This window comes from Xiphophorus hellerii, chromosome 8, assembly GCF_003331165.1.
Source record: "Xiphophorus hellerii strain 12219 chromosome 8, Xiphophorus_hellerii-4.1, whole genome shotgun sequence".
Taxonomy (NCBI): domain Eukaryota; kingdom Metazoa; phylum Chordata; class Actinopteri; order Cyprinodontiformes; family Poeciliidae; genus Xiphophorus; species Xiphophorus hellerii.
Genome location: NC_045679.1, coordinates 2,098,132 through 2,119,357, shown reverse-complemented (window position 1 = coordinate 2,119,357; position 21,226 = coordinate 2,098,132). Strand labels below are relative to the sequence as shown.

The following is a 21,226-nucleotide window of genomic DNA, read 5'->3' as shown; positions in this document are numbered from 1 at the left end:
TAAAATAAAATAAAATAAAATAAAATAAAATAAAATAAAATAAAATAAAATAAAATAAAATAAAATAAAATATTTTATATAATCTACCCATTGTACCAGAAAGTCAATTTACCAAAACATGAGCAACTAATCGTCAATCAACCAATGATATAAATACACGTTTAAGCAAAAAACAGACTAAAAATTAGTAGAGACTCAAATAGAAGAACAAAACTGAGCAAAAATGTATTTTGCATAATAGTTCCCTCTTAAGAATATTACTGTAACTTTGTAATGTGTGAAAAATAAACTTCCTTATTAAAAGACACAATTGTCAGACACTAAAAACAAATTCTGAAATAGCAAATTACAAAACGTAATACCGTAAGAGAAACTTAAGTCGTGATTTTGAAATATTGAGTCACAATTAAAGTGCAAAATCTCAAAATTATGACGGAATTGGGATCAACCAGCTTCAGTGACAGAGTTGTGAGTTGCAGGACCAAAACTTTTTGGAGGAACATATAGGATAAGTATTTTATTATTATTATTATTATTATTATTATTATTATTATTATTATTATTATTATTATTATTATTATTATTATTATTATTTAAAGTCAAAATAAAAAAACAGAATTCATTTTTTTATTGGCCCTAATGTTCTTCCATATTTTCTTCCGTATGATACAGCTCTTCATGCTTTCATCAAATATTAATTAATGCCATTGCATCTGATAACTTTGATTTAGTTTTTTATTTTGTGTGTTTGTTTGGCATAAATGGGATTTTTTGTTGTTTTGTTTTGTAGTTTCCTCCAAGAAACCGGAAGTGGTTGCTGCTGTTGTCTTCTTTTACTTCCGCTCAACCTACCGGAGCAACAACACGTGTTTAGCGACTCACAGTGAAAGTTTCAGATTATTTAACTTAATTTCTGTATATTTTTGCCTCCATTTAGTGTTTTTCACTTTCTGAACTATAAAACTCAGCAGGTAAATGAATGTCCGGCTGTTTGTAGGCGGATAAACCGGATGTCTCATCGGAGCCAGCTGCGGTCGGGACAGCTCAACATGTCTGGACTTGTTCCGACTCTCAGGCACACGGACAGGGACGCAGATAATTCCGGACAGCGATAATGGATTATCAGTTTCCTCGGCAACTTTTCCCCTCGTTTTACAGCTGCGACCCGCCGAACCGGGTCCAGAGACACTGCGCAGGAGGATGGGGCTGCTACCACGGAGTCTTAGCGCAGGTGGGGATTTTCTGAGCTCACCTGTCGAAGTTTGGGTCACAATAATATATTGAATAATGTTCAATATGTAAACAAATCCGAGTTAAATACGATGCTGCGTTCACTGACGTCTGGAAAGCGCACGTAGAGTCTTTAAAAGTGCTTATTTAAGGTTTAATAAACACTGAATCAATAGTTCTTACATATTACAAATTTGACACAATCATTTATTTTAGTAATCGATTATTCTGACAATTATAAAGTGCCACATTCTATAGATTTTTAATATAACCTCTTAATCTTTTTTATACAATTTAGAAATGCATTACAAACGCAAATAAACAAATAATTCAATTCCTTTCTTTAAATATGAAAATAAATATTTTATTATTTGTTTACTAGAAATTCTTTAGAGCCTCTGAACCGGGTGAAGCTAGTTTTGGATACAACCTCTTCACAGACACAGATGATTTTATCTAGTATTGATTTTTGACCTAATTGCTGCTCTGAATATGTTGCTTTAAGCAAGTGGTCTTTCTTTGAGTCTGTTAACGATTAATCACTTACCAAATTAGCTGACAATTATGTCAATAATCAATTAGTCACGATTAATCGTTTCACTCCTAATTTAATTACATTTACACCCGTGGTGCAGTGCATTCTGGGTGATTTGCAGTATTAGTTTTCCTCCAGGTGTTTCATCCTGAATGATGGTGAGGAGGTTGAGTTTTTGGGCCTCAGTGTGATGATGATGATGATGACCTGATGATGATGACCTGATGGTGATGATGATGATGACCTGATGCGGCTCTGGTTCCAGGGCGGCACCGGCTCTCTCTCCAGCTGGGCGTTCACGTCCAAACGGCAGCTTGGAGGGGAGGTCTGGCGCCAGACGGAGCCGGTTCCGGTTCCCCTGCTGTCCCCCAGGAAAGGTGAGCCGGTTCTGATCCAGAAAGCATCCAGAGTGAGCGCTCTGTTGGTTTTATTTCCCATCGTCTCTGCGTGAAGCATTTATGTTTATTGATCTCTGATAAAGGCGGAGAGCCGTAGAACTTGTTGTAGTTTCTAGTTTTCCCGTCTGATGTTTTTCCTGCAGCGTTCCAGGAATTCCTGACGCCTCCTGATCCGCTGGACTTCTTAAAACACGTGAGGAACATTTTAATAAACCGATCAGATATTAGTGGCCAATTTACGCTGACAATTATTTAACTAACTCTGAGCAATTATAGTTTAAAAAACCAAAAGATAGATGACAGAAACTATTTTCACAAACTGTATTATCACTCCTGCTTGTTGTATAACAGAGTATTAACATCAGGCTGCAAAATGTTTTTAATTGTTTAATTATGAAAACATCATCATAATATTAGCAAAGGAAAGACACAAATCACCAGAACAATGTCTAAAAAATGCAAAATAAAACAACTAATTTTTAATGAGAAACATAAAAAATTCCTGCTGCTGATAATATTTAATGCTGATGTTAAAAGATAAATATTGACTTATTTGTAAAACTTATTCCAAAGATTTCCAACTTTCCTCATTTTCATTTTTTATTTTTCATGTTGGAGTTCTCATAAAATTCCTACTTTATTCTCCTAATAAAACAACTTTACTCTTGTATTATTTTGACTTTATTGTCATAATGAATCTCAGCTCGGTGCTAATAGTTTGTCAAACAGTTGATCTTAATTTAAAGTCCAAATAAATAGAAGATGACAAACAAGATGGCCGCCCTGACTGACTTCACTCTGAAGTTGAAGGAATTTTTCAAAAACCAAAAATTTGATTAATCCATAAAATCAAATTATTTGACTGAGAGTAGAATTGGTGCTTTCAATGACCAGGAAAAGATCCGAGTGGATTAAGTGGAAAATTCTCAGTTTTCTACCCAATTCCTCATTTCTGAAATAAATCGACTCAGAGAGTAAAGAAACGTTTCTGCTCCTTCGTCCAGATGCAGAACTTCTACATGGATCACGGCCCGGACGCCTTCGGCTGCATGAGTGAGATCCTGGGCGAAAACTTCTACTTCAAGAAAGCCAAGATGAAGGAGGTGAGTCTCAGCCCAACCTGCTGCCGACGCCGCAGATTAATGTTTCAAATTAAAGCTTCAGATTAAAGCTTCAGATTAAAGCTTCAGATTAAAGCTTTAATCTGAGGCGGTTTGAAGATTAACATCTTTAATCTGCTGCTGTTTTGCAGCAATATCGTAAAGATTCGGTCAACATGTGGAGGACGAAGTGCTTCGTCGACCAGCTGAAGTTCAACATGTGAGCAGAAAACCAACTGGATCGACTCAAAACAGAACCAAACAAACTACAGAGAGAATCTGAAAAACTGTTTACACTAAAGATCAGAAGAACTTTGATCTGTTAGAATAAAATCCTGATGAGACCAAATGATTTTTAATGAACTGATCTGAAAATTTAGGCCGATATTGATATTGTTATTTTATCCAATGTTTGCTGATATTTTTGTTAAAAATTAGTCAGTTGTTTTAGTGCCAGTATATTGTGTGTCCCTACTTGCACTCTGAGTGAAAAAGGGGGCGGAGCTTGTACAGACTTCCAGCAGTCTTTAGCCAATCATTTAATTTTTTAGTTAGGTTTAAAATAACTTAAATTATTATGGATGTATTTGTATTTATTTATTTTGGAAAAGATCATAAATAGGGAAATTTCAAATTAAGTTATTCGAATTGGACAGTAAGAATCAGAAATATTCATGATGTTTTTGGTGTTGATATATTTTTTAGTTTAAAACTTAAAACTTTAGCTTTCTGCTGTGATTTTTGCCTGAGGTTATGGTTTATTTACCATCTGATGTCTTTTCAATATAAATGCACTGATTTGGAAATGTGGGTCAATATCTGCTCTGATATTTTCATACCTGTTGTGGCCCAATGTCTCATATTTACTGATTATACATTTTTCCCCAACTGCAATTAAAGAATGTTAGAGTAGAAAATTATTTTATTAGGAGAAAAAAGTCAGGCACAATACAAAATATTAATCTTTTAATAACCAGACTTTAAAAAAATTTAAATTTCATAATAAATATATTACAAATATCGTCTGATGTTGATGCGTATATATCATTTTTCCATGATTATTTGTTGTTTTGTTTCGTTCTCCAGGTGTCCCATGGCGTACCGGTCCAGGTATCTGGACCGGTTCTGCAGCCTGCTGTGGGACGTGGTCCACGACGTTCCCCCGGAGCTGCTGGGCTCGCTGCTGCACGAGGAGCTGGCCGAGCAGAGGGACCGCATGCAGTTCTCAGAGGCGGCCACCGGGGGCGCTCTGGCCTTCGTCCCGTTCTCGCAGGGCGAGGGCTGCCTGCTGTACCCCGGGGGCCCGGGAATGGACCGCCTCAGTATCCTGCTCTGCTCCTTTAGGTCAAAGTTCAGGCCTTATTTGAGCTTTGAGATGACAAAAAAAGACACGTTGTTACCATGGTTACACATCCAAAAGGAAGATTTAAAAAAATCAATCCAGTTGAGCAAAACCAGAGGGAATGATGGTCAAACATTCAGAAACAAACTGAATTGTTTCTTAACGCAGTACCTCAGACTTCCACAGGGTGGCGCTGGAGCGCGACGGCGTGGACGCCGGCGGCCGGAAGCCGGTCGGCTTCCAGCTGAAGGCTCCGGTCCGACAGATCAGCTGCGGCTCGCGCTTCGGCGACAGTACGGCGTTTTCCGGAAGGATCGGCGATGCTCCCGGAGGTTCAGCTGACCGTTTCCTGTCGCCCCGCAGGCTGCGTCGCCGTGCGCACCGACCACGTCTGTGGAGTCTGGGGCATGAGGGAACAGGAGGAGCCGCGCCTGCTGCAGGTGGTCGGCACCAGAGCTGCTGCCAGCTGCGTCAGCGTCAGGTCGGGTCATAAAGAATATTCACTGAACTTCGATTCAGAACCGCACTGCATTCTGGGAGACGTAGGCAGAGGACAGAGTTTAGCTGCTGAACTTCTAACAGCCTGCTAAGCATCAACTAACTCACTCTTTGGTTGCCTGGCAACTCACTCAGTCTTTGGTTGCCTAGCAACAACCTGCTAGCTTGCGCAGCAGCAGTTTCCAGTTTCCCCACTTTGCCTGATAGCTGTTTAAAAAAAAACAAAAAAGCAATTGAAGGTCACATCACCAGCATTTCAGATATTCAAGATAAAATCACTAATCAATAATTGTTGATATTAACTGATGTGAAATGCTCGTATGGTGATACGTTTTCAGCCGTATCGTCCGGCCCGGAGGCTGACCTCCTCCTCTCTGTTTCCTCAGTCCGCACATTCTGGGTGAAGTTCTGGTGGCGAGTGAGAGCGGAGCGGCGAACCTGTGGACGGTCGGCAGAGGGTGAGGAAAACACCGACCTGCAGGTTGGGTCCAAACGCCTGCAGGAGTCTCAGTGTCTCCTGCTTTCCCTCCGTCAGGATGCAGGAGGTCCGGACGGAGGAGAGCAACTTGTACTTCAACGCCAAGTCGTCATGGCGATGGTGCGAATTCTCCGCCCACCCACGAGTGATGCTGTACGCCGACCGGACGGGGGTGGAGCTCACAGACTTCAGGGTGAAGGTGGGAGAATATTAGAGCTGGATTCACAAAAAGATTCACAATTTAAAACGTCCCAACATCGATTTTAAAAAATAAAAACCAATCAGCCGTATGTCGGCCTCCATTTTGTAGCGACGTGGGATACTGTGTTGTTGCCATGGAGACGGCACAGGACCGTATGTGTGTGTGGAAAAAACCACAACGAAGAGGAAATGGCAAAAATGAGAAAGATTCAACCAGCTTCGTATTTAAGGACAAACATTTTGACTCCATCTGTTTCTGTTGTTCGTAAAATTGCAGAAATTTGAATTATGAAAATAACTTTTCTTAATCGAAACACGCTGATTTTCAAAACATGTTTTGATTTAGGATGAGGTTTTTCAGCTGTATTGAAATTAGTTTAATTAACACTGCAGTGGTAAAATGCTGGACGTTGCTACTGGCGGAAACGACAAAGAAGGCGACAGGAAGTGGTTGGAGGATGATGATGCTGCCTGATTTTTAACCACTTATTAAATTATTATAATTATCAACGTTCTACTTTAATTGTGTTTCTTATTCAACTGAAACACAGCAGTTATGAAACTGTGATTCTCAGCAGAACATCGACACAGTTTTGGTCACATTCTTCTGGACTTTAATCGCTGCTCTCTCTCCTCCAGTTGGACTCGAACCCGTGTCACACTCTGTTCCGGATCAGCAGCACCTCAGACTGCCAGAGCGGAGAGCGCCTCCTCCTGGTCAGATTCCTGGGAGACGTTCACCCCTTTCACCACCTCCTCACCACGCAGGTGAGTCTCGGTTCTGTCCGTTTTGCCTCGGCGCTCCAGATGAATCTGAACTTCCTGTCTGTCTCTGCGCAGCACTCGGCCTACATCATGGACGAGCGCTTCCCCGGCGTCCCCATGCTGAAGTGGGACCACATGATGGAGGCTCCGCCCCTTTTCTGCCACGTGGCTCCAGGCTCCGCGTCAGGAACCACCAAGGTTCTGCTCGGGTCGCAGTCGTCTCAGGAGATCACTCTGCTGCAGTACTCAGGTGAGCCAGCAGGGGGCAGCAGCAGGCTCTGGTTCATTTAAAGGTTTTAGAAACTTTTTGTTTTCTGGAGAATCTGATTGGACGACCAGGCTTGTTTTCAAACCCTAAATTTGACATAAAATGTTAAAATCTCTGTTCTTTTATTCTGCTTGTTTAGTTTTCATTTATTTTAAGGATCTTCATTTTCAAACATGTTAGAGAAACATTTAGTTCTTTTGCTTCGTCCTCCCAGTTTGGTGTTTTCTTGCTTTTTTATGTATTCTAATTTTTATTTTGTATTTATTGTTTTTTAATTATCTTTTAAGAAAACAATTATGTCCTCTTAATATATTTTTTATTTTAAGTTTCATTTATTTATTTTAAATATGTTTGTTTTGTCTTAGGATTTTTGTTTTTAGTATGTTCTGAATTTGTATTTTTATTTTATTTTTAACTAAAAAAAACTTTAGTATTCTGTTTTATGTTTTGTTATTTTATTAAATTATTAAGTTATGGTTTTTCTTTAATTTTCAGCCTTTTTTTGTTTTGTAATAATTGTCTGTTTTGTTTTTTTAAACTTTATTTAATTTTTTTACATTTTTAAATAATTATTTTGTTTCGTCCTTGGTGTTTATTATTTTCTCCTTTGTATTTAATTAAATTTTTTGTTTTTTTTCTTGCTATTTTTTTAAATGTTTTTATAATTTTTTGGTTTGTTTATTTTTTCCTCTCTGTTTGGATTATTTATGAATCTGTGTCTCTGCGAAAAGATCAGAAAAAGATTTTATTTTGTGCTAAAATCGTCCCACATATCGGATCTGTGGAGCGGTCACCATGTTTAGAACCAGTAACAGACGTTTTACTGGTTTTATTTTTTACTGGTTTTATTTTCATCTTTCTTCTTCTCCTCCAGGAGGCAGAGTGGAGGCGTGCTGCAGCCACGGTTCTCCTCAGGTTCTGCTCCGGCCCAGAGACAGTCTGGCTCTGCTCCCGGTCCAGATCCCCCACCGTCAGCAGACCGCCGCCCACAGACTGGCTTCACCGGCTGCAGGTCACCACCGCCCCCAGTAGAGGGCGCCAGCGCCGCGTCGCCCACCTTTAACAGATTTCCTTTGTGATTCCAGGCCTGACGTGTCTCCAGAAAACGTCCGTCTCCACGGCGACCATGATTGTCCTCCAGCTGACGGCAGCGGGGGACGTCTTCTACCAGATCCTGGAGCGGGATGACGGAAAACCCGGAGCGCCGGAGACTGGAGCGCCGGAGACCGGAGCGCCGGAGACCGGAGCTCGCTCCCCGCTGCTGGTTGCTGAAACGTCCAGCGACGAGGACGTCGTCATGCCAACGCAGGATCCCAACTCTCACACGTTTGTCCCAGAAACGCCCGACAGGAACCAGAGTTCTGATCGGTACGCCTGATAAATGAAAGATTAAAACAAACTCAATAATTAAAATTTTCCATGATTTATCGTTTTTCTCTTTCTACCAAAAACTGGATGATAAAATGTATCAGTTTGGTGTTTTGGTCTCAACTAGCTTCTTATTTTGAAGGTTTTCAGAAACTTTATGATTCATTTTATTTGTTTTGTTTTGGAGATTTAAAATCCAGATTGAACTGTTACAATTTAAACTTTATTGATCTTTGAATCTGTTCCTGATCTCAAAACAACGACATCATCGTTTATCCTGATAACCCGCAGCGTTTGTTTTCCCGCCAGGCTTCCGGATCAGATCCCGGCGTTCGTCGCCGTTGGTAACGAAGCGGATTGGTCGGCTCCCTCGGTGCTGAGCAGCGCCACGCGTCACGCCTGGAGGCGCTGGCTGCAGAAGCTGAGGAGACGGGAGGGGAAACCCGGCGCTCCGCCGCACCTCGCGGTCCGAACCGCTGGTCTGCTGAGCGTGGCGGAGCCCGGCGCCGCCGGACGCCACCTGCAGGGGGCGCTGCAGCAGGATCTGCAGCGCTGCATGCGGACGCGGTCGCTGCTGCTGAATAGAGACCTGGACCCGGTTCCGGTGCCGCCGGCGGTGGATGCCGAGGCGTGGTGCGACCCGCTGAGCAACCGGCTGACGGCGGCGTGGCGCGGCGGCAAGGAGGCGTGGCTGGAGTGGTGGCAGGAGGAGCGAGGGGAGAACCGGGCCATGAAGAAGGAGGCGCTGAGGAGGAGGAGGAGGAGGGAGAAGGAGGCGCAGCGCGCGGCGGGGCGCCACCTGCGGCTCAGCGGCAGCTTCACCTCCTCCATCAGCTACCAGACGGACGTGGACGACTTCTCCGGCTGGTCCTCAGGAACCAGCGTCCCGCTGTCCGACAGCCAGTGGAGCAGGCCTCTGGGCCGGCTGGCCGCCTTCCTGGAGGATCAGGACGACTTGCCGCCGCCGGACCGTTTGGATCCGCCCAGCAGAACTCCAGAACCACAAACAGCCAATCAGAGGAGCTGGAATCTGGCCGACCAATCACTGAGCTCTCTGTGGGAAACACAGGTGGGAATGATGCTGCCACCACCAGGTTTCAGGAGGGTGGGGAGAAACACCTGTTCATCCATATATATGATCAGTTTCTCATCTAATTATCACCAATAATTAATCAATTTGTTCTTCATGGCGTCTAAATTTAAATTTCAACACAACAGATAAACACAGAAACTACTTTTATAAGCATCTTCATACCACAATCTAGAAACGATTAATCGTGATTAATCAATTATTCAAACAACCTTCAACTAATTTAGTAATTGATTAATAGTTATCTGGAGTATTTAGACTGACAGAAAGGCTGTTTGCTGGAAGAACTTAAAGTTAAAACTGTAAAATATTATCAGTCGACAGATGATGCAACGTTCACTAAAGGAATTCTGTTTTCGCATTTTGGAGAATAAATCTTCTTTTTTTTTTATTTAAAAATGAATTTAATTATTTGTTTATTTGCACCTTTATTGATTTTCTAATATTGTCTGAAAGAAATGCAGAATATGATCATTTATTTTGTTCAATTAATCGATTAAACATCCAACTAATCAATAGAATAAATGACTAAAATAATCCATTCATGAGTTTCCACCAGAGTGGATGAAGCCTCACTTTTCTTTGTTACCTTTTACCTAACAGTTTGTTTCTGTGATTGATTGATTGATTGATTAATTGATTGATTGATTAATTGATAGTGTTTACATCTGAGCTTGTTAGCGTAGCGCAGCACAGCAAATATTTTACAGACATGACCTGAAATCCTGCAGGGACGCGTTTTTGTCAGCAGGGGGCGGATTAAACCAATCGGGAGAATTACTGATTGGACCACACTGTGACATCACTTCCTGTGTCTTGTCTCCTCAGGAGGATCCTCCTCTTCATCCAGCCCCCTCCTCCTCTTCCTCTCAGCTGCCCAGCTTCCCGTCTCTGACGCCCTCCAAGGCGTCGCAGAGCCAGCGGGGGGCGCTGCAGGCGTCCCAACCCAAGAAGAAGAAATCCCGGATGGGATTCTGATCCCAGGATTGGATTATTGTGACTCTGGAACAGGAAGTGACCCGGCGGAGGAGGGAACCGAAGACAGAGCGGCCCGTCTGGTAGGACTCTGGTTGTTTTGTGCTAAAAACTGCAAACGTTGATTAAAATGTCGCTTTAATTTGAAACAACAAACAAATATTTGCACAGAGAAGCAGAAAATGAAAGACGTTTTATAACCTGGCTGGTTTTCTCCAGCGTTTTTTTGTTTAAATAAAATTGAGCGTGCAGAACCATGGCCTCCGGACTCCGAGTTCGTCTCTCCAGATCCTAAAAATCAGAAAAAACTTTTCTGAGCAGAAACGGTTTTTAACCTTCGATAGAAATGAGGCCGAAGATGGAAAACTGCTGAGTCATTAATTAAAACTAGAAAACATTTAAATCCCAACTTGGGTGGCAGAATAAGTTGTTCTTACTGGTTGCTATGACAACATAAATGCATAAGTTCTTCTAGATGTAAATATCTGCATCATTGTGATGATTTCTCTTCATAAACTAACCTGAGCCTGGCTGTGAAACGTCAACATAAAGAAATAATCTTTAGTGTAAAACCAATCTTAGATTAAAATCTTATTTTAAAATTATTTTAAAATAAATCCGTTTCACACGAAGATCTCGTTATTTTGAGATTATTGAAATTGAGATCATCTTCATCTCCTCTTTGAGATCTGATTTGAAAACATTACTCAGCATTATTTGTTAATCAAACTAGAGCTGAAATGATTAATCGTGATTAATCAACTGTTCAATCAACCAATTTAATATCCAACTGGAGTATTTGCAGAGAGAACAACAGATTTAAAGCAGGAATTAAACCAAAATTATACAAAAAAACAAATATTTTGCCTTTAAGATGAAAATAACCCTCATATTAAGCCCCTTTTGCCATGTAGTTATAAATCCAAATGGTTAATTATTCACTGAAGGAATGCTATATTATGTTTTAGCAATATTTGTTCTTATTAAAGAACTAAATGACTTCCATTGTGTATTTCTAATATTATGTAAAATGAAAAATTTGCAGGTGGCAATTATTTTTATACGATTAATTGATTAATCATCAGAATAATTTATTACTAAAATAATTTCAGCCCTAAATAAAACCAATATTCTCAATCAGATTTTACACAAAATAAAACTATTGGCAGCAGAGATTGTGATATTTTGAGATTAAACAATAAAATTGAACAAAATGATCAAAGCTGCTTCTGGAAAATTATCTAAAGATCTCATCGTCAAAAGATCAAAATCTCTTTTTATCAAGAAAATGAAGATACTTGTCTCATAAAGAGGCAACTATCGTATTAATACTTAAAAATTATGATAAAAGTTCAAACACAACAAACAAACTGGGATCTTAAGATGATGAAACTGAGTTTATTTCAAAATAAAATAAATTACTCTCAAAACTCAGATCATCAAACTGATCCTGAAGAAACGACACCAAACTAATAAATGCCTTAGTGATTGATTTATCAGATATTAAATTGATTAATCAATTATTCTGATTAATTGAATTAAAAATTTTTACTTTCTAATTTTTTTTATTTAATTTTTACATATTTAACATACATTAATAGAAGCTATTTAAATAATTCAGCTCCGTTTAAATAAGAAAATAAAAATGTTTTTCCCAAACTGCAGTAAGAGCAGATTTTTCCCCTCCAGATTTCAAATTTGAAGAATTAAGAAAATTTAAGTGGGATTTTTAGAAATCTGACCCTGATGTGAATTATTTCCTGGTGGCGGATCTTATTCAGCTAAAAATGAACAAACAGCAGGCAGTGGGTTAAAAATAGCGTGTTTTTTATAAGTTTTTCTTTTTCAGGACATGTGACAAAAACAGAATAAATAACTCACTATCTACAGAACTATTAACAGAATTTTTTTGTACACCATTTACAGTTTTACAGGTTTTTCTATAAACATTTTTTCACTTTTTTTGACACATTCTGCATTATTTAGTTTGAAACAACATCCTCACTTTCAAACTGAGCTAAGCTACATCATAGCAGGTTCACACGTCCACATGTACGCTAAACACACTTTCACCTTCTAACACATTTCAAAACAAAAACTGTGCAAATTAAAGTTGGAAACAGAAAGAAAAAGCAGCAGCTTTCTCTGGATTTACTGTTTTCAGCTGATATTTGGGACTAAACAAACAAAACGACTCCGTCTGCTGCTTCAACCTTCTGCGCTCCAGAAAAACAGTCGCATGTTAATAACAGTCAAAAGAAAAACAGACATTCTGTGGGACAAACGGGACACGTTTTGGCAAATAGTCTTTGTTGCAGCCTGGTCTGCTGACTCGGCACCGAGAGTTTCTCCAAAACTGACCAGGAAGTCGCTGCGTCCTGGAATGTGACGCCGCGACAAGCTAAAGCTAGCAGCTGCCAGAGGTTGTGCGCCGCTCCGCCGGCGGCAGAGCGTGAAATGAAGACGGCAGGAAGTGAAGGGGACGGAGACACGGCCAGGGGGCGGAGCCTTCAGGCGGCGAGGTACTGGCGGCGGAGGTGCAGCGGGAAGAAGGGGCCTTCGGCGTCGCTGCCCAGAGAGCTGCAGAGAGACTCGTCTCCTGAGCTCATCACGTCTTCACCAGAGTCCTCACTGTGGACCAGAAGGCGGGAAAAATTTTAACATCTCCAGATGCAACCGCAACCTAACTTCTCTCAACATTTGATTTAGGGCTGAAACGATTAATCACGATTAATCATTTATTTAAATATCATTAATTAGTTTACTTATCAATTATTTAAAAAAGGCAACTTGCTGAAAGATCAACACACTCAAAGCACAAATTAAGCCAAACGATACAAAAAATTTAAAAAAAATCTTTGTCAGTATTTCTACCCAGAATTCATCTGGTTCAAATTCAGTTATTAATCCAAAAAATAACAAATCAGTAGACAGTATATTTTATGCTGCCGATGCATCCTGTTACAAATGATCAAACATTCACTAAAGGAAGGGTGTTTTGTTGCATTTTAGACAATAAAATGTTTATTTTCTTATTTAAAAAATAATTTTAATTGTTTCTTTGCATATTTTTAATGTATTTGTAATATTGTATAAGAAAGGATGAAGCAGTTGAATGAAAAGATCTGCAGAATAAACTTTTTTTATAAATAAATCCCAGTAAAACGTGGAAAGCTGAACCTTTTCTGCTTGACTAACATTAATACAGTTCAGCTGATTTAGTGATTATTTTTGGATTAACTGGTTAATTGGATGCAGAAGGTGCTTAATGAAATGTTTTTGTTGTTACAGAATTTCAACCAGGTGAAGTTGAAACTTCTTCTGAAGGAATTATATGCAGAACATATTTACATTTTTTATATTAATGCACAGTTTTGGTGTGTCGTTCTTTCAGTAAAATTGCTTCTTTTTGTGTCTGTATAATCCAGTTAACGATTAATCACAATTAATCGTTTAAGCCCTTTAATTATTTTAAAATTGCAGCCAGGACTTAGTGACATGAGATCAACACAGAACCTTAAATTGCTTCGTTTTTCACCTGAAACAAAATATTGAGGTTCTCTGCTAATAATCTAAAGAGAGGTCAGGTTTATTCTTCCTCTGCTTCAATAAAAACTCAGATTTCTGAGAACTAGGAAGTGGAGAAGAATGTGGACCAACATGTTTTCTATTTAGAAACAGAAACAGCTTGAACCGGTTCTGCAGGGGAACAACAGATCAGCTGATCGAATGTTCTTGGTTAAACATCGACACTCTGAGCTCCTTTAGGTTTCTTCCTCTTATCTTGACTCAGTTACATAAACCGTGAGCCCCCCCCGCCGCCGCCGCCCTCTGCTGATTGTGATGTAATAAAACCGTCGGTGAGGACGTGACCAGATACGCCGCCGCGTTGTGACACATCAGAAAGTCGAGCGTTGCTGCACGATGTTGTTGCCTCAGAGATGATTATTCCTGTAAATGTGACGCGGTTTGATATGAGGAACAACTTTTACTCAGTAATGCTGATAGTAAATGCGGCGTTGCCTTGGAGACGCTCCGGGGGCGTGGCCGCCTCCCTTTCAGGTGAAATACCTGTGAAGTTCATAGCTGAGGCGTGTTTTGTTGTTGCAACGTGTCGCTGGAACATTTAACTCACAGCTTTTATTTTGACTCCAGTTTCAGGGCGTGTTTGTTTCAGGTCTGTTTCCAGATTATTATTTTATTCATCAAGTAATCTATCAATTATTCTGACGATTAATCGATTACTCATCGATTAATCACATTTAAAAAAGTAAACCAGAAATGTATGAAAGTTAATAAACAAATCAGTTCCTTTTTCACAAGAATAGATTTACTGCTTAAAATACAAACATTTATTTTTAAATTCCCTTCAACTGAAGTCTGAAGGTTTTTTTTTCTCATAAATTAAGTATTTCTGATTTAATTTTTCATGTATTAATCTCAAACAACAAGCGACAAAATGGAGAAGGAAGATATTAAAAGTTAAAAATGGAGGAAATTACATTAAAAACCAGCAGAGAGAACAATAACATGTAGTTTACTTTGGGCTGTTTAACTGGGCTTCAGTCGGTTCCGACACGTTTACGGACTTTTGCTTCTTCTCTTAAGGACCGATTTAAACTTTAATATTTCCTGCTGATGTGTTTCAGCATCGAGGACAAAGCGAGTCGTGAAACACCGACTCCGTTTTGCGGGTTACGCACCGAGCCGTCTCCCTAGCTGCTAACGGCGCTTAGCATCCGCCAGCGGCTCACTGGTGGCAGTGAGAGCGGCTGTGTAACCATCCGGGCTGAACCAGCACAGCGCCAACGGTGGACCGGTTTAAAGAAGCTGGTGATTCTGCTTGGTTTCTCTCACCTCTCGCTCTCGTCCCAGCAGCCCTCTGGGATGGTGGGCAGCTCCGGCACGCTGCGGTGGCTGTGCAGGTTCTGCGCGGTCCGCCGGGACACGATCCACTGCAGCTTCCGGTGGTTGGGCTTGCTGCATTTGGGCGAGGCGTAGTCCGACAGGCGGCGGGCCACCCACTCGCTCCACAGCTGCAGCTCCGCGTCGGGAATCTGAAACCGAGACAAACGGCGGGTTAAAGCCGAGGCTTTCCTGAAGAGATGTAAACAGAAACGGGCCGTTTTGTTCGGGTCGGCAGGTTAAAACCCGACCTGCAGCTCAGAGCCTGCAGGCGGACCTGCTGCTGCTGCTGCTGCAGAGGATTCTGGGAATTTCAGAGACAGAAAGTTTCTCTTTGTTCCAGAAAACTGAACCGTCTTCATCTGCTGCCAGACTTTTTCACTTTAACGTTACATAAACATCATTTATGACTGTAATTAATGTCTTTATGTTTTAGTTTGCTCTGTACCTGCTGTAGAACACGATCACATTATGTTTGGTGATGATTTCTGACTGATCCGACAACAAAACACACATTTAATAAAAATTAAATCCCCCAATTTAAATAACTAACATATAAAATATAAGACGATCAATAAGTCACTGATCCATTAGGAATAATAAAACCCAGGATTTAGTGACATGAGAACAGAAGAACTGATGATTCATCAGGACAAACGTCCCGGTTGGGTCCAGCTTGTGTCCGGTCGGCTCGTTTCCTGGACGTACCTTCAGGTGTCTCTGGATGTGGAAGGAGATCTCCAGCATGTCCTCCGACTGGAGGCTCTTCATCTCCTGCCTGAGGAGAGCCAGGGCCAGGACGGACGGCTGCAGGGACAGACGGGCTGGATCAGAACCTGTGCGGTCGGACCCAGAGGGGCTCGGCGGGACCGACGGATCGTCCTACCTTTGCTTTGGAGAAGGCGATGCGGCACAGACAGGCTTTCAGCTGAGCTTCCAGCTTCTCCAGGCTCAGCGTCTCCTTCCTGTTCACACGAAAACAACCAAATCACATTTTCTGCTGCTAAAGACGAAATTCCTGCACATCCAGCATCTAAAGATGCAGAAAAGTTCAGCCAGATGAGCACAACGCTGCAGTTTTTCAGCCCCGGGATGAATTTCCCAAAAAGTCAAATCAATTCAGCATTACTTTCCTTTTTTAACTTGTGTTGTTCTAAAGAACCTTCAACACTTTACAGCCCAAGTTCAGGTTAAAATATTCAGTAAATTTAAAGTTTGATCTTCCTGAATGTGTTCTTCCATTATATCATTCAAAAATGGTGTCAAAACAACAATATTGTCATTTAATTGTGAAGACAGTTTATCGTCCAGTAACATTTGTTACCATCAGATCTAAATCTGGTGATTTTCCTCGCAGCTGATCCGACTTTTGGAGGTAAAATTCATGCAACAAACCGACTCCAGAAGAAATCTGGACATTTTTATGGCTCTTCTCAGGTAATCTGTGAACAAGCTGACAGTTTAATCCAGCTGGAGCTGAACTTTGAGTTCAGCCTCTGCAGACTGGAAGCAGCCGCGTTGCGTAAGCGGCTGCAGACGGCCGGCCGGTCGGCCTTATCAGCGCCGGCTGCCCTACTTTACCCTCTGCAGCAAACGGGGCGCAGCTCTGACCCGAACCCGGCACAGACGCACCGATGAGGCTTTTATAGAGGCTGCAGCTGATTGGATCCTAATTCTGACTTAATTATTTCTTTATTTGCATCTTTTAATGTATTTCTAATATTGCAGAAAAAGGCTGAAGTAATTAAATGAAAATTCTGCAGGATGTGACCATTTTCCCATTTGATTAATCGTCAGAATAGCTGATGACTGAAACGGTTGTGATTGCAGTCTGCGCCTCACCTGTAGGTGGCGTGCGTGAGCGTGATCTGGTGGTACAGCTGCAGGAAGGTTAAGGCGGTCACGGCTTTGGATTTGAAGCGCAGCTTCTCGGTGACGATCTTCTCCATGCGGCCGAGGTCGGACGCGGTGAAGCGGCACTGGCCGATGCGGATGAGCTCGTCGGCCGGCGTCAGGTCGCACTCCTCCTCCGTCACTCTGGCCGCCAGGTGGAGGCAGCTGAGGCTGACGCAGGACAGGTGTTTGGGCTGGACCTGAAGAACATTTCAGAAAAATCTTTCACACGCCGACGCAAAAACTTCACACAGATTTCACCAGGGAAAACATTTACCACTTAATAATTCAAGATGGCCGCCGTGGTTGTAGAGAACAATATGTTTGAACTAAAATCAGCAGGAGTTATTGTGAGTGATGGGTGCAGCTAGCCAAAACACGCGACCAGAGGAGTGAGTATGCTAATGCTAATGCTAGTTTAAAGATTTTCCCAGTAATGTTGTGGACTGGAGGCGGTCGGTCGTACCCTCATCATGGCCAGGAATCTGTCCAGCAGGCTGACGGCCTGGACGAAGCTCTGGGTGCTGTAGCCGAAGAAGCTGGTCAGGCTCCACAGATCCTCCACGGTCACATCCCGGCTCCTGGCTGTGATCTGGCCGCCGCTCTGGGGAGCAAAGACAGTTTAGAGAATCTCACGGCAGAGTTTCTCTGGACTTTACCGGACGGACGCGTTTCTCACCTGCTGGGCAGAAACGATGAGGTCCAGGCCCGCCTCTCTGGGCAGGAAATCCACCTCCTGCTCATAATTCACCTTCAGCTCCTTCATCAGCCGCACGGCATCCATGTTCACGGTTTGTTTTGCCACCACAGTTCAGACACTGCAAGGAAAAAAGAAGATAATTTAGCCCTTAGCCTAGCCTAGCCTAGCCTAGTAGCTACTGGAAAAAACGCTTATCGTTTATCATGACAATTTTAATTCATCAGTCATGATAAATCCTAAATAGTGATGTTTAAAAACTGTCAAAACTATCTGTATTTTTTATTTTTTGTTCTAAGGAAATGTCAATAAATTTGAAAACATGATTAAATCCTGTTACTGTTTGCGGTTTATTGGTACTAATCACACTTCTTTGTGTGACTGTGTTTTACACATAGGAATGTTTTTCTACGACAGTATTTGTGTTTGTGGGGCTGTAATTGCTGTAACACACAGTCACAGCCATAGCATTAGCTAAAAATGAGTAATAATTAGTTTTTATTGTTATTACAATAGTACCACAAAATATGTTGTTTAAAACGTAAGTCCATATCGCCACACCGTGTTTCATAATTTGTGATTTCCCCTGCATTCATTTTGTAAAACTGGATTCCTTAAAACAAAAAAAGCACTCCGCACTTTTCAGATCTCCAATCGTAAACTATTTCTGACCTCCTAGTAAGGCTTTAGGTTCGGGTAGAACCCGGTTTGTGTTCCGGGGCTGTGCTGTGATGTAACCCTGTCAGTGATCGGCCTCTTGGCCCCGGCAGGGAGCCCGAACCCGGCCCACTTCCCCCAGCTGGAGCCGGGCTCCGGTGTCAGGTTTCCTCCGGTAGACGCCTTCTCAGGCTGACCCACAAACAGAAATCTGCATATTTTAGACGTTTCTCCCTCTAATTTAACCAGTAAACACCGCATTTAAACCAGAACCTGCCGGGTTTGGGTCGTTAAAGTGGACCGTTACCGTCGAACTGAGCTCGAACCGTTTGTTTGCGTCTTTAAATCCTCTGCTCGGAGCGGGGGGAGGGGAACCGCTTTTAACACATATAACCACATTCCCTCACTTCAGAAACAGCCACAGTCACACAGTTTAGTTCGTTATCATCACATTTAACAGAAATCTGGAAGAAAATGTGGGAAAATATCCTTTAATATTTGGAAACTGGAGAATTTATGTCAAGATTCCGGATGAACGACGCTGAAGTTGGCTTCCGGCTCGGTCACGTAAACATACAAAGTAAAAAGGAGATTTCACTCTTTTCAAAAAGATTTCAGATTTACTGGCTTAAAATTCAGAAAAATGTGATATAATGAGACTTTCTCAATTATATTCATGACTAATAACAGATCAATTTATTCTGTGACGGTTCAGGAAAACTTCATTTTTTAATTTTCTGCTACCAAAACCACAAAAAGTAGAAAAATTGCATCATAATTTAATGTTGCACAAGTTGCACGTTTGTATTTTTGTGCATTTATTTAACTGCGAAATAAAATAGGTTAGATTTAGAGGAATTTAGTATTTAAAATTAATTTATTAATTTGTATTTCACACGCAGAACAAAGGTTTCACATGTTATAAATTGTATTTTAAGGAACATAACTTGAATTTAAAGCAGATTAAAAGTGTTAAAGTGAGGCAGGATGTGGACTAGCTTTGGGATTACAGAGAAAATAAAACTGAAGCTGGTTTTGTTTGTTCACGAACAACGACGAAGATCTAACGGGTCAGAGATGCTGTTTTAAATTGTTTTGTTTTTAATTTTGTCTTCTGTTCATCATAAGGTAATCGATCAGTTTTAGATTTTAAACTAGAGCTGATATAAAAAATAAAAGGCTCCAGATTTGAAAAAAACCTTCGGAATAGCCCTTTACAGAGGCTCCGAATCGGACACCATCTTCATCGTCTTTCCGGAGTTATTTTCTGTTACAGAAATAACAGCATAACTACAGCTTGGTAACGGTTGAACATCATTAATATATTTATATTATCAGTAAAATATCTGTAGCTTAAAGACAATTATTGGCTATCTATTCTTCCTGGAGGGTTTCTTTGCTGAAACCGAATGTAAGCGGAATATTTCCCCTAACAACTCGGTGTCAGGACGAGTTAAAAGCTGGAAAACACTTTTAAATTTTTCCTACCTGTTATTGTTGGTTAAAGCCACATATCTGTCGTTTGTTGTCGTTTATTCCTTCCAGTCGTCTCTCCTCTTTTCTACTCCTCCTTTCTCTTTCCTCTCTTTTGTTGATGTTCAGACAAGCCCCGCCCACATATCCTAGCAAAACCGCAACAACCAATCACAGCGTTGGTTGACGTTAGAAACCGCCTCCTTTTAAGGGCTGATCGCATAAATCAACGGTTGCAACGAACATTTTACCAACATTTTTCACTTTACTTCGATCTAATACATCCATATATATCCTCTAGGTGTATCATATGTTGAGAAATATTAGGAGTGACTGAAATCTAAAAGCTCTTCGGCGAGACGCACCCCCCTGTGACTGACCTTTCCATTAGCCAATCAGCAACCGGCAACTTGTTGCGTTCAAATAGTCCGCCCAAAATTCTACATTCTGATTGGTCCAGGGAAATCAATGCTCCTGACGTAATTTTGACATTACGTAGTTGTATTTGACAGTCTTTTAACAACTGTTATCAACCAAACTTGGTATTAAATCTCATAAACAATGTCTGTAATCAGCTGAAACACTTATTGACTTCTTTGGGACTCTGATAAAGCTGACTTATGTAAAAATAGGTAATTAGTTTACGGTTAAGATGTTAGAGTCTTACAAGTTAACTAAAGTGAAACACCCTATTTAATTCAATTCATTTTAAAATACTTTAATAATCTCAGATAGAAATTGAGTTTTTGAGTCACAACGACATTTAATTTCCCAATGGGATCAATAAATTAGAAGATGATGGCTGTGATCTTCTGTAGATGAAGATCACAGAAGATCTGTGATTCTGAAGAATCACAGATCTTCAGAATCACAGATTCTGAAGAAGCGATTCTTCTTCAGAATCGCTTCTACAGCGATTCTGAAGAAGCCTGTCAATTTATTACCAAAATATTCTGACAATAGAAAACGTGAAATACAACACAAAGTATTTGTCTAGTTATAACAAATACTTTATAATTAGTAGATCCACATCTGCAGTATCTGGAGGTTTTACTGAAAAGCCGATTTTGCTGCAACCAAATCAGCTTTTAGTTCATTTATAGAACTTGGTTAAGCATTTTGAAAGAAATCATGTTCTTATAACTGAGAATAAATTTGTGCATTTGAGTCCAAATGAATTTAAAAACCAAATGTCGGTTTTGATACAGCAAACATGCAAAATCTTTTTAAAGTTTCGGATGAATAGCATCTGTTTTCTATAAAAAATAAATAAATAAACTAACAAATGAAAAACTAACAAAGAAACTGAACTGTTTTGATTTTGATTTAATTGTTTTTATTATTATTTTCTTG

At 40.7% G+C, this 21,226-nt stretch overlaps 2 protein-coding genes across 6 annotated transcripts; one reads left to right on the top strand and one right to left on the bottom strand.

The window, feature by feature from the left end:
• Nucleotides 1–834: 834 nt before the first annotated feature.
• Nucleotides 835–18,074, top strand: taf1c (TATA-box binding protein associated factor, RNA polymerase I subunit C). 5 transcript variants are annotated; one of them, XR_004340076.1, is made up of 17 exons: nt 835–1,231; nt 2,031–2,142; nt 2,307–2,356; nt 3,168–3,266; nt 3,416–3,483; nt 4,350–4,585; nt 4,782–4,898; nt 4,969–5,086; nt 5,490–5,561; nt 5,639–5,780; nt 6,422–6,550; nt 6,623–6,797; nt 7,690–7,827; nt 7,901–8,183; nt 8,493–9,288; nt 10,102–10,331; nt 17,481–18,074. XR_004340076.1 is itself a non-coding variant. In XM_032569166.1 (16 exons), the coding sequence occupies exons 1-16, from the start codon at nt 1,115–1,117 to the stop codon at nt 10,249–10,251; spliced, it is 2,766 nt and encodes a 921-aa protein (XP_032425057.1). In that variant the 5' UTR covers nt 835–1,114; the 3' UTR covers nt 10,252–10,508. The 5 variants fall into 5 exon arrangements, 3 of the variants coding, with proteins under 3 accessions (XP_032425057.1, XP_032425056.1, XP_032425058.1); XR_004340077.1 differs by lacking the exon at nt 17,481–18,074 and adding an exon at nt 14,898–14,916; XM_032569166.1 differs by lacking the exon at nt 17,481–18,074 and having other exon boundaries at nt 8,493–9,252; nt 10,102–10,508.
• Nucleotides 12,059–20,046, bottom strand: ccng2 (cyclin G2). Its single transcript, XM_032569170.1, has 8 exons — nt 19,889–20,046; nt 17,726–17,864; nt 17,513–17,650; nt 16,996–17,246; nt 16,040–16,118; nt 15,862–15,960; nt 15,106–15,305; nt 12,059–12,879 (listed from the first exon to the last, which is right to left on the bottom strand). Exons 2-8 carry the CDS (start codon nt 17,828–17,830, stop codon nt 12,759–12,761), a joined length of 993 nt encoding a protein of 330 aa, XP_032425061.1. The 5' UTR covers nt 17,831–17,864; nt 19,889–20,046; the 3' UTR covers nt 12,059–12,758.
• Between the last annotated feature and the right edge of the window lie 1,180 nt (nt 20,047–21,226).

What these genes read in the sequence shown, in the direction of transcription:
- taf1c (XM_032569165.1), top strand. Translation starts at nt 1,115, where the DNA reads ATGGATTATCAGTTTCCTCGGCAACTTTTCCCCTCGTTTTACAGCTGC. An exon ending in ACCACGGAGTCTTAGCGCAG is followed by an intron (nt 1,232 to 2,030) that starts GTGGGGATTTTC and finishes CTCTGGTTCCAG; the next exon opens with GGCGGCACCGGCTCTCTCTC. An exon ending in CGCTGGACTTCTTAAAACAC is followed by an intron (nt 2,357 to 3,167) that starts GTGAGGAACATT and finishes TCCTTCGTCCAG; the next exon opens with ATGCAGAACTTCTACATGGA.
- ccng2 (XM_032569170.1), bottom strand. Translation starts at nt 17,830, where the DNA reads ATGGATGCCGTGCGGCTGATGAAGGAGCTGAAGGTGAATTATGAGCAG. An exon ending in GATTCCTGGCCATGATGAGG is followed by an intron (nt 17,247 to 17,512) that starts GTACGACCGACC and finishes AATGTTCTTCAG; the next exon opens with GTCCAGCCCAAACACCTGTC. An exon ending in TCGCCTTCTCCAAAGCAAAG is followed by an intron (nt 15,961 to 16,039) that starts GTAGGACGATCC and finishes CTGTCCCTGCAG; the next exon opens with CCGTCCGTCCTGGCCCTGGC.